Consider the following 18808-nt stretch of genomic DNA (forward strand, 5'->3'; position numbering starts at 1 on the left):
GAAAGTTCAATCGAGATGCCTCAACATTTTATTTTATTTAACATTCAAACACCTGCGCGCAAACTTGCTGTTATAGTGTTTTTTCTTCATAGATTTGTTTAAATGCGAATACGCGTTTTTTCGCTCGTGCAAACCAACGGTAAATACGGCGATCTTCAACCTCGGCACACGATTATTTACCGTGGTATCTAAAGAACGGCGATAGTCTCAATGGTTGAGAGTCCTTCGCCGTTTTTAGCTTAACAGTTGCGCTCTGTATTCGAACAGAATGCCAAAGTTGCGAACAGCGTTGTCGTCAGTGCGACATCACTGACGTCACCATAAAAAATGTCTGCACCGGAAGGAGCGGCCCAGATGCCTCTTGTAGTCTGGAAAGTTTCGTAGGAATGCCTCCGTTTTTTATTCAATTTAAAGACAAATGCGTTCTCAAGCTCTTATTGAGTGTTTTTCTAATTAAATAGATTTCCTATCACTGAAAACGCGTTATCTCGATCTTGAAGCCAACGGTATATCCGGTTACCTTAAACATTGGCGCGGAAAATAAAGGTTGCGAGAACCAAAAAAAAAAATGGCGCTCGTCTATTTGATAACCAGTCCTATTTTTCCGATGTTAGTCCAACTGGTTACTTTTCCTTACTCGGAAGCAAAAAAAGGAACTGGCTTATCATTTAACAAAAACCGAAGAAGAAATGTTCTGCAATACATATTTTGATACGCGACCTATATTTACAATGATTTTCATTGATTAATTGGTCTCTTTGGTTCATTTTAATTGGTTTGTTTAGCAAGGAAATGTCAGTTCCTTATTCGATTTGAATAAGGAATAAGGAACCAGTTCCTTATTCCCTATTCAAACCGAATAAGGAACTGGGATATCATTATATAAAACTAAGTACAGATGTTCTGCAATTCAAGTTTTTGATACCCAACCTAAATGTTAAATGCTTTTCATTGATTTATTGGTTTCTTTGGTTCATTTAAATTAAGTTGTTTAATAAGAAAATGCCAGTTCCTTATTCGATTTGAAAAAGAAACAAGGAACCAGTTCCTTATTCCTTATTCAAACCGAATAAGGAACTGGGTTTTCATTAAATAAAACTCAGTAACGATGTATTGCAATAAATATGTTTAATTTCGAACCTACATATACCATGATTTTCATTGACATTTAGTATTCTTTGGTTAATTTTAATTTATCTTTGAGTAAGACAATTCTATTTCCTAATTATCGTGTTCATAAGACATGTTTTCAGCGTGTATCGCCAAAAAGAATAAACAATAGAAATGTGACAGATTACATCCATATAACATAATCAAGTTTAAATAACACACACAGCATCTATAAAATAAAATACCCGAAAGTGATTATCCGAAATCGCTCTTCCGAATAAGGAACTAACTTATTACTCAATTCCTTATTCAGACGCTATACTTTCGGATACTTACATTCGGATCATTCTCGCATAGTGCAGCTTTATTTTCGTTATTATTGGCTATGTTTAATGTAAGATTTTTATTTATATCTCTGATACAGTTCTTTAAGTTTTGTCTGACCCTTACCTTTGGCCAAGACTACACGAAATCTCTTTTCTAAGCATGTTTTAGATATCTCATTCCGTTCTCATACGTAAAAGGTTACGAAGGGATATGATTAAGGATGTTAAGAGATTTCAACACGTCACCATAAAATCAAGACTGCACCAGAAGCATCGGTCTCTTGTAGACTGGAAAGTTCCATCGAGATGCCTCAACATTTTATTTATTATTCAATAACCTGCGCGCAAACTAGCTGTACAAGTGTTTTTCTTCAGAGATTTGTTTGAGTGCGAATACACGTTTTCTCGCTCATGCAGACCAACGGTACATACCAGGACCTTCAAACTCGGCACACGATTATTGACCAGGGTTCCTAAAAAAACGGCGATGGTCTCGATGGTTAATAGTCCTTCGCCGTTTTAAGCGTCATAATTGCGCTCTGTATTTGAACCGAATGCCAATAGGTTGTACAGCGTTGTCGTCAGTGCGACGTCACTGACGTCACCATAAAAGCGGGACTGCACCGGAAGCAGCGGCCCAGGTGACTCTAGATGTCTGTTTAGTTTCGTCGAGATGCCTCTGTATTTTGTTTTTCAATTTAAAAAAAAAGCGTACTCAAGCTGTTATTGAGTGTTTCTTTTTAAATAGACTAACTATCACTGAAAACGCGTTATCTCAATCTTGGATGCCAGCGGTATATCCGGTGACATTAAACATTAGCGCACGATTAAAGGTCGCGAGAACCAAAAGAATGGCGCTGGTCTTTTTGATAACCAGTCCTATTTTTGCGATGTAAGTCCAACTGGTTACTTTTTCCTTATTCGGTAGCAAAAAAAGATCTGGGTTATCATTTAACAAAAACCGAAGAAGAAATGTAATGCCTTACATATTTTGATACCCAACCTATATAAACAATGATTTTCATTGATAAATTGGTCTCTTTGGTTCGTTTTAATTGATTCAATAAGCAAGGAAATGCTAGTTCCTTATTCGATTTGAATAAGGAATAAGGGACCAGTTTCTTATTCCCTATTCAAACCGAATAAGGAACTGGGATATCATTATAAAAAACGAAGAACAGATGTACTGCAATTACAGTGTTTGATACCCAACCTACATTTAAATACTTTTCATTGATTTATTAGTTTCTTTGGGTCATTTGAATTAAGTTGTTTAATAAGAAAATGCCAGTTCCTTATTCGATTTGAATAAGGAACAAGGAACCAGTTCCTTATTCCTTATTCAAACCGAATAAGGAACTGGGTTTTTATTAAATAAAACTCAGTGGCAATATATTGCAATAAATATTTTTATTTTCGAACCTACATATACCATGTTTATTGTATCACATTTAGTATTCTTTGGTTAATTTCAATTTATGTTTTAGTAAGACAATTCCATTTCTTTATTACAGTCTTCATAATAATTGTTTTCAGCGTGTATCGTCAAATATAATATACAATAGAAATGTGACAGAATCCATCCATATAACATAATCAAGCTTAAATAACACACACAACATCTAAAAAATAAAAAATCCGAAAGTGATCGTCTGAAATACAGGCTTCCGAATAAGAAACTAACTTATTACTCAATTCCTTATTCGGAGGCTATACTTTCGGATACTTACATTCGGATCATTCTCGCATACCGCATCCTTTATATTCGTTATTATTGGCTATGTTTAATGTAAGATTTTTATTTAATATTTAAACACCTGCGCGAATACTAGCTGTACTAGTGTTTTCTTCGTAGATTTGTTTTAGTGCGAATACGCGTTTTCTCGCTCATGCAGACCAACGATACATCCGGCGACTTTAAACCTCGTCACACGATTAATGGCCGTGGGATCGACAAAACGGCCGTGGGATCTACAAAACGGCGATGGCCTCGATGGTAAACAGTCCCTCGCAGATCTTAGCGTCACAGTTGCGCTCTGTATTCGTACCGAATGCCAATATTTCGTACATCGTTGTCGTCTTTTCGACGTCTCTGACGTCAACATACAGGCGATAATGCACCGGAAGCAGCGGCCAGGTGCCTCTAGTAGTATGGAAAGTTTCATCGAGATGCCTACGTATTTTGTTTTTCCATAAAAAAAACAAATGCGTATACAAGCTTTTATTGAGTGTTTATATATTAAAATGCATTTTATATCTCCGAAAACGCGTCTTTCCGATCTTGGATGCATCCGTACATCCGGCGACCTTCAATAATGGCACACAATAAAAGATCGTGGGACGCGACAAAATGGCGCTGGTATCGGTGGTTACCAGTCCTATTTTTCCGAGTTAGTGCAGCTGGTTACTTTGTCATTTTTCAACCGCGAAAAAGGAACTGGTCATCATTACACATAAAAACTAGGTAGAAATGTACAAGAATACATATGTGCGATACCCAACCTACATTTACAATGATTTTTATTGATTTATTGTTGTTGTTTTTTATAAGAAAATGGAAGTTCCTTATTCGATTTGAATAAGGAATAAGGAACCAGTTCCTTATTCCTTATTGAAATCGAATAAGGAACTGGGTTATAATTAAATAAATAAAAAGTAGAAATGTACTGCAGTTAATGTTTTGGATACACAACGTAAATAACAATGATTGCCATTGATTTATTGGTCTCTTTGGTTCATTTTCATTTATTTTTTTATTAAAAAATCGCCAGTTCCTTATTTGATTTGAATAAGGAATAAGGAGCCAGTTCCTTATTCCTATTTCAAACCGAATAAGGAACTGGATTCTCATTAAATAAAACTAAACAGCAATGTATTTCAATACATATTTTTTTACATGTACCATCATTTCATTGACATTTAGTATTCTTTGGTAAATTTTAATTTATGTTTGAGTAGAACAATGCCATTTCCTTAATATCGTCTTAATAATATTTGTTTTCAGCGTATTTCGTCAAATAGAATATACAATAGAAATGTGACAGAATACATCCATATAACATAATCAAGCTTAAATAACACACACACACACATCTAAAAAATAAAATATCTGAAAGTGATTGTCCGAAATACGGGCTTCCGAATAAGGAACTAACTTATTACTAATTCCTTATTCAGAGACCATAATTTCGGATACTTTAATTCGGATCATTCTATCATAGCGCAGCTTTATATTTCGTAATTATTGGCTATGTTAAATGTGAGTTTTTTTTTAAATTTATATCTCTGATACATTTTTTGAAGTTTTATCTGGACCTTACCTTTGGCCAAGACTATCCGATAGCTGAGTATCGAATAAGGAACTGGGTTATAATTAAATGAAACTTCTGGACCTTACCTTTGGCCAAGACTATCCGATAGCTGAGTATCGAATAAGGAACTGGGTTATAATTAAATGAAACTAAGTAGAAATGTACTTCAATAGCTATTTTGTTATACCCAACCTACATTAACAGTGGTTTTCATGATGTATTGATCTCAGTGATTCATTTTCACTTATTTTTAATTAAGAAATCGCCAGTTCCTTATTCGATTTGAATAAGGAATAAGGAATCAGTTCCTTATTCCTTATTCAAACCGAATAAGGAACTAGGCTATAATTAAATAAAAAAAGTAGACATGTACGGTACTAGGCTAAAATTAAATAAAAAAAAGAAGACATGTACTATAATACATATTTTTGATGCCCAATCTACATTAATAATGATTTTCATTGATGTATTGAGCTCTTTGGTTCACTTTAATTTATCTTTTTTGGCAAGAAAATGGCAGTTCCTTTTCCTTATTCCTTATTGAAATCGAATAAGGAACTGGGTTATAAGTAAACTAAAATAAGTAAAGTACCTCAATAAATATGTGTTATACCCAACCTATATTTACAGTGATTTTCATTGATTTATTGATCTCATTGATTCCTATTTATGTTTTTGTTTAGTAAGAAAATGCCGTTCCTTATTCGATTTTGATTTATCATTTATAGTAAGAACATTCCAGTTCCTTATTCGATTTCAATAAGGAATAGGGAAGCAGTTCCTTATTCCTTATTCAAACTGAAAAAGGAACTGGTTTATCATTACTTAAAACTTAGTAGAAATGTATTGATATATGTATTTTAAATATCCAACCTATGTATATACATGTATATAATGATGTTCATGTATATGTTGAACAATTTTTATCAATGTCATTGATGTTTAAGTAAGAAAATGCAGGCTCCTTATAAGGAATGAATAAGGAATAAGGAACTGGTTCCCTTTTCCGTATTCGGCCGCGAAAAAGGAAATGGAGTTTAAATGAAAACAAATATTAGGAAATGTACTAGATTGCATTTTTATATCACATAAACGTTAAAAAAGTATACAGGCTTAAGGTTTGGTTGATTTGAAGCTAGAATTCGAAGTAGATAATGCCGGCTCGGGTTATACAAGAAATCCTATTAAAACGCTAAGAAGAAACATGAATATGTATCGTTATACACAAATTAAATGTATTCTTGTTATTTAGTTTTGATTTAATTAAGAATTGATTGCATTATTTTCTTAAAAAGCTTAGTCAAATATGTTAAGCGTGAATAAGGAATAAGGAACTGTTACTTATTCCTTATTCGAATAAGAAATCGTGAATAAGGAATAAGGAACTGTTCCTTATTCCTAATTCGAATAAGGAATAAGGAACTAGGAAAAAGGAACCAACTTACTCTCCATGAATTGAAGGTAGTTTTATTCATGTGAATTTTGTCGTTGTTATAAAGTTTCGATGCGAAATCACTTCATTAATCAAAGGCAAAAAATTAAACACTTGACCAAGGTAGTCAATAAAACTTACATACAAAAATAAATACCTTTTTAAGGTCATGTACTTCCTTAGATTGCTTCGTTAGTGCTAGTAATCGAAGTAATTCGCGTTCTTCTTTCATAACGGTCGATCTCTTCTTTCTGTTCCCCGAGAACCGGCAGTATTTCTGGGTAGTGGCCTCGTACCGCGGACATCTCATGTACTGGGTTTCAGCACACACCCCTCTGGATGTATTGCGTGTACTGGGCGGGTCACAAACACAGTACATTCCGTTGGTTTCGGACCATTTGCGAAGAGGTGATCGCACCGTTTTAAAGAGGTTTTCGTCGTCTTTGAGTCTGCAAATATGTTAAAATTGGAAATCAATTGCTATATTCATATAGCAAAGCATACTACAACAATACAATTTTAGTCAGTTGCATTGTATTTCATTTATTGATGCAGCGATTATTTTTCATTGAGTTTAATCAGGTATATAATTAAGCGGTATACCTCCAACTTCTTGTAAACGCATACGGATATGATGAAGCTGATATTGTCGTTCCGTTGCGTGTGCGGAAATCATTGGCGTTATTTCCGTCGAAATAACCGCACAAGCCCTCCGTTTGCTTTTTATCCTTCGGAGCCATATAAATATCTACGTTCATTGTATTTATATACGAGGACCCATGCATATAAATATCAATCCACGTACCTATTGGCGTGTACACCTGTAATACAATCGAGCTTTTATTTTGCATTGAATGAAATGTGTATACTTATGAATCAGTTCATCGCAAAAATAAAAAAAGGCAAGATAACAAAAAAATGAAACTGCTCTGTAAGTTTTTGTCAACGTATAGCAGTTAAACATTTAACACGTGCTAATGTTTTTCATTAGGATGAAAAAGCAGTAAATCTTACGTAAAACTGCCTGGTTCCCTGGTTGACGATCTTTAGAATTCCACCGTCCCTACAGCTCACAAACCCAGTAAAAACTGCCGTGCCACAGGTGTTGATCAAAAAAACATCCGCGCCCGCCTTGATCGCTATGCCGCAGGTGCACAAAGCATAGTTATTATTGCACCGTTTGTACTTCTCTTGTACCTTTGAACAAACATTTTACATCGTTGCACAAGAACTAGTTATAATATAAATTACAGCTATCTCAATAAAACATTTTCATATACAAAGCAGTGTCATTTGCCGACATTTCAATACAACATACCTCAATTCCATACTTTACATTTTTGTACAAAAGATACTCTCCATCTTCTTGATTTTCGTAGTATCTAAACAAAACAAATCATCACAATACAGTTCAAACATAAATATATCGATTTCGGATTTTTTATGTCAATAAACTAATCCAAAATATAGTTAATATGAAACTTACTGCCCATCTGCAGTTTTCATGTGTGGATCAACGTGAGAGTAACATACTCTTGAATATGTATTGTCTTTTAGAACATCAACCTACAAATGCAACATACGATTACTTGTTTGTGTCTAGGTGTTCAATCAGATGTGGTTAGCGTGTGGCTATGATATTAATTAGTGAAAATATATTTGATCGTTAACATTTTGTTTCAGAGAAGCTGATTTTTCGTTATAATTTGATTATTTTTCATTCAAAATTATGTTTTCACTTATTAATATCATAGCCACACGCTAAACACCTGTGTGTTCAATTATTGTTTACAGTAGTTATTTAAACTTGCAACGGACATGCTGATGACTGCGTATATGAGGTACTTTTAGCTAACGTAGCTGATGATTCACATTGCTTACGTAGTTTTTGTTATGCTATTTAACTATATATATTATTATTTAGATATGAGCAACAAATAAACATTAACAGTTACTTACGTCGACGGCGCCAAGCTTATAGTTACTGAACCATCTGTGTCCGAAATCTGTCGCAGTTAGCATGTGTAGAGAATATCTACTTTTGTCGTTTCGAGTTTCGTCCACAGTTTGTATTTTAACTTCGTAAATCGCGGATATGTTCCAGAAGTCACCCCTTTTCAGACCCTTGAATGTAATTAAGTAAGCAAATAAAAAGTGAACATAAGTGGATCGTACCAACATGCTCCGTAATTAACGTATTGTAGAAACGTTCATTAATATATGTGAAATCCGTACACGCTTCACGATTGTCCAGCAATTGTTTCAGTACTAACCTTGATTTTCTGTCCGCAATACTGACTGTCTGGCATGACTTTCAGCTGCACAATATTTCCTTGATTGCATTTGTATCCAGCTGGATCGTATATTTGCAGATCCAAGAAGCAATCTGTGTTAGGAGCATGACTGTTGTACTTGCAGCCAATCGGTACGGTAGACATCAATCGGACACTTGCTTCAGTGTCTTGTGAAAGGCTTGTCCGGTTCCCAACAATCTTAAGTATTATTTATTTAATGAATATCAGTATACAACTGAACTAGGCAATATAGTTGCAAAACACGGGTATCATTATGTACTTTCTTTTTGTAATTTTTACAAAATCAGTTCGATTTAAAAACTTAATCAATATTGTCATATAATTTAAAACCAAAGTTCAATACATTCTAAACAGAGCGTACTATAAAGATGTTTTTAAGACATAAGCATTTCTCTGAAAATATTTATATTCAAACCTTAAGTCCTGCAAAGAAAACAGTACTATTGAAAGACGGTGTTGTCCTACCAGTTTCATCACTGGCAACACGAACCCCGCAATATATCTGAAACGAATGACTGTATTTGTATGAAACCGTAAATAATATCGTTAGTGAATTACATGCAGTGTGTAGTGGATTAATGTAAAAAATGTGTTGTTATATAATTATTCAAACAATATACGTCTTTTGGAGCATGTGTGAACGTGTTTTTCCAAATGCCAAACGAATTGCCAGGGAAGAGGACAATTACAACCAGCGAGGCATGGTATAGGGGAGATACCCCTGGGTTATGGTTAGGTTAGGGTTAGTGTTAGGGGTCGGGTTAGGGTTAAGGTATGTGTTAAGGCTTATCCTAACCCTAACCCGTCCCTAACACTAACACCATAACCATAACCCTCTAACCCCCATGCGCATTACAATACAATGCCTCGCTTGTTGTCGTTGTCCGCTTCCCGAATTGCCACGATAAACGATTGTTAATAATTAATTTGATGCGTAATTTCAAAACCCCTGACATGTGACCGCGTATGATTTGCACTGGTCTCTGATTAAAATATCATATACTCAGAAACAAAGTGTGTCCCCTGTTTGATTCAATATACTTTTGTTTGAATTGTGTTTTTTGCGCCGTGTTGCGTTGATACGTCGCTTGCCAAAAACAAAAAAAGACATCTTTCTGATATAAACAGATTTATCTTTTATTCAAACATCTGGAGCTTGTGTTACTGTCTATATTTGTCACCCATACTAGATATGAAAGATATGAAAGATAAGAAACGAAGAACCACTTACGTCAATCCCTGGGGATATTTTATCATTCTCTAAATAAGTATCTGTCAAAACTAGCTCGTCTAAATTCCTGGAAGGTCCAAACGTTTTGTAGGCCACACCATTCACATACCTGACGAAAACTAAATCCGATTATAATCTGCATTCAATTGTATTTGATCCTTTGTAAGGAATAAATTGAAGTCAAGTACTAAAATTATATCATTATTTAACTCACGATAATTAAATTATTGTTTACTTTCGAAATTGTTGATTTATCGATTCAGTGTTTAACACATTCTGCCTATTGTTTTCATTTTTTATTATTGTTATTTGATTTAATTTATTTCAATTAAACAACATTATAGCAAACATATTAAAGCTATATACATGTACTCTATATAAACAACACTAAAAGCATGCCTTAACAGTAATTTATACATTATAACGTTGAAGTGTCCATGTCATCTGGGAACATATATGTTAACCCATTATGCCTAGTGGACTCTCCCATCCTTCTAAATTGGATCAATCTATTTCCAAAAGTAGGGATGTCTAGTATATTTATTTCTATATTTAGAATATTTCTTACAGAAATTCCTTTAAGCAAACAGCGCAGATCCAGATGAGACGCCGCATCATGCCTAATCTGGGTCTACGTTTGCCAATGCCTTTTTTTCTAGACGCTTGGCATAAATGGAATCAGTATAAATTAATGAAAACACTAAAGAATGCATTTTGATCAATTTGAAAAGCAACAACATCAACATCAAATAATAGGCATACTTTTTTTTAAATTTAATAACAATACATTTTTTTTAGTTCCCTGTGATATTGCGTTTGCCTTCTGTGGCATTTACTTTGACATTAACCCTTTCTCTTAGTTTACAGCCTTCAATATTTATTAAGAACGATACAAACTTGTAAACTCTAAAAACTTACCAATCTATGAAATAGAAATAGCTGCCGTCTAAAATGAAGTGGCACTTAAACACAATGTAAGGAGTGTAAGTTATTGCACCACTTGTAGTTCCGTCAAGTTGTTCCCTATACGACAGTGTGGGTAGAATGTGTATGGACTTAATGCTGACATTAGCAGGTGGGGGTAAGATTCCTAAAATTAAGTATTTTACATTGACAAGAGATTTGTCTTGCATAAAATATTATTACGACATTATTGTATGTACCACTTTAAAGGTAGTAACTTAAGTAGGCCTCAGACAATGTAAACATTGCAGATGTAGTGACCGCATGCCTTCTCGTGTGTGCATATCATAAATTAACGATAAAAGGATCATTGTATTTAACACGGTTTTATACCAAGGAATTAACATTGCATTTAAACTATAAATTTTCTGATGATTTACAAGTTACATTTAGAAGTTATTTGATTTGCTTTGAAAAAAAGTATTATAATCGCATGTGAGATAGAGTGGAACACCTATTGAAACATGCAGACATTCCCAACACGTTCAGTCATATCAATATTAAATCGTTTTTTATTGTGCTAAATAAACATTTTAAATATCGTTTTGGTGGAAAAACGCGACATTTGCTTTAAAAACAATTGTGCCATTTTGAATGTTTCACGATAACATTTTAAAAATTGTCATACACAATTTAAAAAAATTGTTTCAGAATCGCAAATTTTCGTTTTAGTTATAATATTTGTGAGGACACATCAATACTAAACATTAACCATGCTCTAAAATAGCCATTATATGCATCTTTGGAGAGTTCTGTTGTTGTCGTTATATTTGGTGAAGCTACGACGATTGCTTATATAAAGTATAAAATACATCATTCATTGTTTAAGTACTGATGGCCGAGTGGTCTAAGTGAGACATTTTACTCCAGGACTATAGGGGTCAGTGGTTCGAGCCCTGTTGTGGGTTACTTTTTTATTTTTTAAATTTTATTCTTGATTTTTTTCTGGAGCTTTTTAGATCCAATGGTTACATTTATCAATATAAAGCATTTAATTACAAACTTCAATACGTGCCAAAATCTGTCAAAAGGCCCCTTTAAACACATATTACTACCGTGAATTACAACGGCATAATCATTAACATAATTGCATATGATAATTTTTTAAATAAAATATTAATGTTAACGATATTAATGTTAACAAATACGTCAACCTTGATTTTTAGTCGTCGATTTATTGAGTAAAGCGCTAAATGTAGTCGCGAAGTTCCACATTTTGCTTTTTATACACTATTAATGTTAACAACATAAATACATAAAAAACGTCTACCTGGATTTGTCGTCGTCGATGTATTGAGTACAGAGCTTGTCGTGAAGTTCCACCCATCTGTGTATGTGAAACAATCAGAATCAATAATTGCTTATGGTAATAATAGACAATATAAATCATATTTATATCTATGGACATATAACAAGTTTACGCGTCCATGTTCATTTAAATTTCTGAGAACTTTTACATTTAACTGTTTGTTGGTAACCTTTCAATAGTGCACGGCACATTGCATGATTGTTCAAGTAAAGCCATCGGGCAAAAGCGTTATATGTTTCCACTAATATCTTAAAACAAAATAGGGTATGTAAGTCGATTAAACTTTTTTTTTTTATTATACACACATGATTTCAAACTTAAATAAAGATGTTCAAGGGAAGAAATCTTCCAAATGTATTTGGACTATGCCTTTCTTTTTATGAAACAGTTATTTTTGCAAATATGATCGAATCTAGTTTAATTGACTACAAACTCAATCTGAAATACCATAAAAGTTTACTTTAAGTCTTATACAAAGAAAATGATCGGTTACGTGTAGATTGATTTGTTGTAGGTGCTCGAGTTGTTGACCACAAAGCAGTTGTTGTAGATGGTGTTGATAGAGTAGTATTTGATGGCCACCAGGAGGTCGCTGTTGACCACCACCCTGTTGTTGTTGACGGCAACGACGGCGGTGTTGTCTATGAATATTTATAAACTTGTATTAAACATTATTTTTTGATAGTCTATAATGCGTGACTTCAAAACATATATAATAGGTTTGACGAGCGTTCGAATGTTTTGAGCATAGTATGACGCACTTAAAATTACAAACATAAATTTTCTTTCCATTGTGTGTGGTGCTTTTTTTCTATTACGTCACATTTAAATATACAGCGTTTTAAAAGGCAATTGATTAAAAGGTTGCACAAACAAGCGAAATACTTAAACTAATTAAATCTGAATCGACCCAACTTGTATTCTTCATGTGTATCAGTATTTGGATTAGACAAAACAAAAATGATAATTTATGTCGTAAACATAAAACCCAAGAAATAGACGTTTTTTTTAAACATATGATGAATGAGCAATAAAGGATAAACATGTCTCAAACTTATCTCAGAGCTGAAACTATTTTTTTTTTGCGACACTCACCTAATGTCTAAGTATTTCATTGCACAAATAGTGTACTGTATTGGCAAATTCTGCTTTTGTTATTCTCTTCGTGTTTTTCCTTCATGTGTGAATTAAACAAAATGTCAATTTTGCAATATTTTGCGAGGTTATTTGTTGATAGTCTAAACACCATGAACAAATGACATGTAATAATAACATATTGATACACTCAAGGTATAAATACAACGAATTTGGGCATTACAATTTTAATTGATCGGAAATGCATTTTGTAAAACGTATACTTACTGTTGTTGTTTGTGTGGAATGAGACTGGGGTGTGGACGACCACCATGATGTTGTATGTCCACCTTAAATCCAATAAACTAGGCTTTCAATTAAAAAAAAAAAGTAAACAACAATAATGATGATTACGTCAACGTAAAACATGCATAATTGCGACAAATGGCGTTGGCGTCTCAAATACTTAACAGTACCAATAAACTATGCAAATGGTATCAATGTAAAAACTGATGCGAGAGAAGCATACAATACAATAAAAAGTTCATGCCCAATATAACTTATATTCGACGAGAATTATGCTGAATTTATGCTTCTTTTTATGACAAAGTATATTATGGTATCATATATTAATTGGTTTAGTACTAATGAGTTATTCAAGAGTCAGCTCTACCGTTTGTTGAAGATGTGGCTGTTGATGACCACCAACTCGTTGTTTTTGTTGTTATCCATGACCATGCTATTGTCGTAGTAAACTCCCACCAAGGCGTGGTTGTCTAGATATATAAACGTAATGTACATGTATACAAAGGCTAACTATCCATTGTACCTGACATAAAACAATAATACAAATATTATTCACATATATTCCATGTATCATAGTAATACATACTGGATTTAGAGCGTTATGTCATCATTAAATATCCTTCAATATGAATATACTGTTTCACACAGAATACACTGCAGTGACGCAAATTGTGCTTCGCTTATGATACTTAATATGCATGCAAACAGAAACGCATTTGTTAAATGTTTATTTTACTGTTTGGTTTTCTTCGGAGGGACTCCCATATATTGTCGACGACCACCACGATGACGTTATTCCCCCTTTAAGCAAATGCAAAACTTCAACATATACGTAAATAAAACAACGTTAAATGAAAATCATCTAAATCCTATTTATTATAGTGATACAGATTCAAAAGATTAAGAGCGACATTCGAAATAACATGTGCCAAAAAATATGATTGGGATAGCGTTTCATTTATGCTTACTGCTATGTTTAAATATAAGTAATTAAAAAAATAATGTTTTGCTTAAAGTACGTTACTCATGGAGTTACCGCTATCGTTTGTTGTGGCTTGAGCAGTGGGTGACCACCAAGTTGTTGTCGACCACCACGATTGCGTAGATTGAGCGGTGGATGACCACCAAGTTGTTGTCGACCACCACGATTGCGTAGATTGAGCTGTGGATGACCACCAAGTTGTTGTTGACCACCACGATGGTGTAGAATGGGCAGTGGATGACCACCAAGTTGTTGTCGACCACCACGATGTTGTAGATGGTGTAATCTGAGCAAGAACATTGTATATAAAATAGATCATTTTATGAAACTATATAGCTACACTTATAATTTGCCATTTTTTTCACTGTGATGTATATAGACAATTGATGTGTAATAAGATGTATCAACATCATTACGTTAATAGTTTCATGTCAATATATTTTGATATACAGAATAAAAGGAACGCAATTTATTGATGCGTACATAAAAATCTAATCATTTGTTTTCAATTAAAAAAGTCCTTGTTACAATGCAACTGCACAATGAGAAATATTATATTTACTGTCGATTGTGCTGTGGAGTCTGGTTCTGTTGTTGTCGACGACCACCATGATGTTGTGGATCCATCTTAAATAAAAGTTTAATTCATATATACACAACTTATCCACATACATATATTCAGTTACAATACGAACATTTTGATTACGCGTGTAACAAAATAACGACTTAATCTTCATCAAATGACGACATGAAATGTAATGCTTTTAAAATCCGTCAAATCATTAATTTCCCGCATATTAGTTTAAAAGATTAAACATAATAATTTTATTTTAGTAAACGTTCGGGTGAAGAAACGTACGGCAGCTGTGCAACAAGCAGAACGCGTATATCAACCTGTAGATCTTCATCATCGAGCAACAGATCACTGGGCAATTAAACTCAGCGTTAAAGTGCGCTAATCACCGTAATTCTCATCTTTTATACCCGAAATAATACATACGTTGTTATTAAGTTGATTTTTTTATTACTTTGTTGAAGTGTTATGTTTTTGGAAATCTTAAGTCACATTTTTATTTGCAATAAATTATGGGACTTAAACTGACGTTGCATGATTTAACAGACCTTTATTTCATGTTTTTGGTTTAAATATAGTGATTCATGTTATGTCATCTGCCCTGATTTACAACGCTTTCTTATCAGTGGCTCTCAACTTGTTAACACAGTAAGTAATGAAAATTAATAGGGTATTTCATTTCAAAACAAACAGCGATAATTTTATTGTCCACTGAAATTGTTTATAAACGTACAACACATAATAAACTTGTGTTTTAAGTTTTCTGAATTAAAATGTAGAAATTTCTGCATTGCAAATAAGACCACCTTTTAGTTACAATCAGAAGTCCAAGACTCGTCGATGTTATTGTGTCTTTCTTTCATGACACGTCTGCAAGTTGTTTGTATGAATAGCAATATTCCCCGTAGTCAAACGTTTCCGCGAGATCAGTTGTTTCGCAACGTTATTATTAATATAGCAAATAATCAAACATTAGACACTATTTGGAGACAACAAATATTAATTTAATCCACTACTTTATAACAGAACGCCAACTATAAACTTAACATGATAAAAACCTGATCACCTTCTTGGAACAGTCAATGCAACGTTTTGGGGTTAAAACCGGTTTGTGGGCTAGCTGAACTTCAAAACCCAATACTTGTGTTAAGTGATGTATGATGGTATAAATAGAGAATAATAGGTTGGTGACGTGGATGGAGAATGGTTATCTGGCAAGTCGGAGGAATTTATCGGGTGAGCCGAAGGCGTACCCGATAAGATCCTCCGACGAGCCAGGTAACCATTCTCCACTCACGTCACCAACCTATTATTCTATTTATCCTGTAACATTTACAAAATGTGTTGAAATGTTTCTTAAATATCTAGCTTTCGAGTATTTTGTGTTTAAATATTTAATATGAGAAAAACCACGCGCGATCAAAAACATTGTAACGTCACGTCATGCAAAGCGCTTAGGCTAGCTTCCATCTTGTTAAACAACACAGAAATCGTTATTAATTCAATACACAAAGACGAAAGTATGCTGTTTAAATAATAATGTTTAAACAAACAGTACTCTACATGTATTTGGTATTTTTTTAAACAGAAAAAAGTATATTTTATAAAAAAAAATAGTAAAGGCATGCGCATGCGCGGAGAGCAACTGACGGATATTCGAGGTCACGTGGTCATCTAGCTTAATATCTTTTGTGATATTAGGTTACCTGGTTATCGGGCTGATTTAAAGGCATGTGACAGGATAAATCAAATAAAGCTGCTCATCATCATCATTATCATCATCATCATCATCATTATCATCATCATCATCATCGTCATCGTCATCGTCGTCGTCGCCGTCGTCGTCGTCATCATCATCATCATCATCAATCATCATCATCATCATCATCATCATCATCATCATCATCATCATCATCATCATCATCATCATCATCATCATCATCATCATCATCATCATCATCATCATCATCATCATCATCATCGTCTGGCGGACATAAGGGACGACGATACAGTAATCCTTCGCCAGTTTGTTCTGTTGTGGGCTGCTTAAAGTAATTCTTCCATGGGAAGTGATTTCCATTCTTTTACGTTGTCCATTCAGCTTTTCTTCTGAACGCATCGACGGCGGCCTTCCCTGAAGCACAGTCCTGCACAAAGAGTCGTGTCTGGTGACGTGTCCGAACAAAGCCAGCCTTCGTTGTTTGACCTTCGCCAGTAAAGGCCCTTGTGGGCCAACAAGTGTTGCATTCATGTTTCGGACGTACTTGTGGTCTTGTGTTCATGTAGGAGATAAGGAGAGACACTTATTTTTAAAGGCCTGTATCCTGCAGTCAGTGTCCGCTTTGAGCGTCCAAGTCTCGCCGTCGTACAGCAGAATGAAGACTATAAGGGACTTGTAGAGCCTGAACTTGGTGGGGACGGTCGCCTTGGTAATTCTTGTACGGACCTCAGAAACACTGGTATCATCCGTGGACAGGGTTGCTCCCAAGTACTTGAAGCAGGTCACCTCTTCCAGTTTCTTGCCGTTCATAGTGATGTCAGCACTGGTGTTGATCGTGCTGGTCACCATTATCTTCGACTTCTCCGTACTTGGTGAGATCTTGGAGTTCACTGCTTGTGCCACCCATGAGGTCAATGTCATCAGCGAATCTCAAGTTGAAGATTGATCTTCCAACGATACAGAAAGAGGTGTTGTGGTATAACATAGTCTCATGCATCATCTTCTCAAGGAAAAGGTTTAACATGACTCAGGAGAGAAGACAGCATTGACGGATGCCCTCTGATGTCCCGAAACAGTCTCCCTTCTGTCATAATACTGCGCTGCTGGCGTTTCCGGAAAATTATTGGATGACATACACAATGTTATGTTATGTTTGATGATGACCTAAATGATCCTCTTTTTTCATATGTCAATGGCTCTGTGTAGCGTACAAGTACTACAGGTACTAAGGGCGACAAGCAATTGAATACATCATTCTAAGAATTGAAGTTGTTAATGAATATATTCAACGATTCTATCGCATTTTGTAAAACTATTTTCTTTAAATAGTCAATCAATATATTGTTGTTAACAATAAATTATTTATATAAAAAAAAAACAACAACAACAACAACACATGTTTGAGAGCACACAGTTTAAAAACAACTGTGTATAGCATCCGCAATGTTTATACATATTTTAAAGATACATTTATTTTGCTCGACAAAGAGTAATTAATTATGAGAACGTGTGTTAATTCATGGTTTCGATGGTTTTCTTCACTTTCAGGTGATTGGGTTAATAAATCGTGAAAGATACACACATAAAATAACAGTTGCCGTGGAATTTTATGTTTAAATTTATTAAACTAAACAAGTAAGTATGAAGGTATTTGTAAACATTTATAGATTTTAACGTATTTATCTGCGCTTTCGTTTTCTGAAACACAAAACAGTAGCTATGGTCACCAATGTAAGCAAACATGCAGTGGAGCAGGTTTAGACTCTAACTAAAATCGGGATTTTAATGGATGTTTTTTAGTTACAACGAAAAGCTTATGTTTTTTTCCGTAACTTGTGTTCATCACTTTACCCAAAATAGAGTGACTGGCACTGTTTTTTGACTCCACAGTCTAAACAAGGTTTTTAAATAGGCGAATACGAGTCTGCCATTTGAGCGGCGAAGAAAACGGATTGTGTATGTATCTCGAAAAGGAGCCGCTTAATAGAAATCGGAAGTTTTTATTTGGCTTCTGCGAGCACCAACCAACTAGATAATAATAAAACTATTTAAAACTATATAACAGTATACGTTCATGCCTGGAGTATGTTATTTCGTATTTTTGCCATTTCCTTTGCTATGGATATTGACATCATCAGCATTATTGCTTGAATCG

General features: G+C 34.3%; 1 protein-coding gene across 1 annotated transcript in view; it reads right to left on the reverse strand.

The window, feature by feature from the left end:
- Positions 1-15367, reverse strand: part of LOC127880977 (von Willebrand factor D and EGF domain-containing protein-like) — a 36054-nt gene extending 20687 nt beyond the window's left edge. The window contains exons 1-18 of the mRNA XM_052428530.1: positions 15219-15367; positions 14922-14986; positions 14414-14645; positions 14114-14178; positions 13745-13847; positions 13360-13421; positions 12491-12638; positions 11959-12015; positions 10644-10815; positions 9726-9834; positions 8910-8996; positions 8453-8671; positions 8139-8303; positions 7666-7745; positions 7498-7561; positions 7194-7376; positions 6783-7000; positions 6337-6628 (exon numbers count right to left, since the gene is read on the reverse strand). Coding sequence (XP_052284490.1) covers positions 6337-6628; positions 6783-7000; positions 7194-7376; positions 7498-7561; positions 7666-7745; positions 8139-8303; positions 8453-8671; positions 8910-8996; positions 9726-9834; positions 10644-10815; positions 11959-12015; positions 12491-12638; positions 13360-13421; positions 13745-13847; positions 14114-14178; positions 14414-14645; positions 14922-14986; positions 15219-15270 — 2373 coding nt within the window. The 5' untranslated portion in view covers positions 15271-15367. The remainder of the gene's footprint in view (positions 1-6336; positions 6629-6782; positions 7001-7193; positions 7377-7497; positions 7562-7665; positions 7746-8138; positions 8304-8452; positions 8672-8909; positions 8997-9725; positions 9835-10643; positions 10816-11958; positions 12016-12490; positions 12639-13359; positions 13422-13744; positions 13848-14113; positions 14179-14413; positions 14646-14921; positions 14987-15218) is intronic.
- Positions 15368-18808: the final 3441 nt, after the last annotated feature.

Source organism: Dreissena polymorpha, chromosome 1 (assembly GCF_020536995.1).
Source record: "Dreissena polymorpha isolate Duluth1 chromosome 1, UMN_Dpol_1.0, whole genome shotgun sequence".
Taxonomy (NCBI): domain Eukaryota; kingdom Metazoa; phylum Mollusca; class Bivalvia; order Myida; family Dreissenidae; genus Dreissena; species Dreissena polymorpha.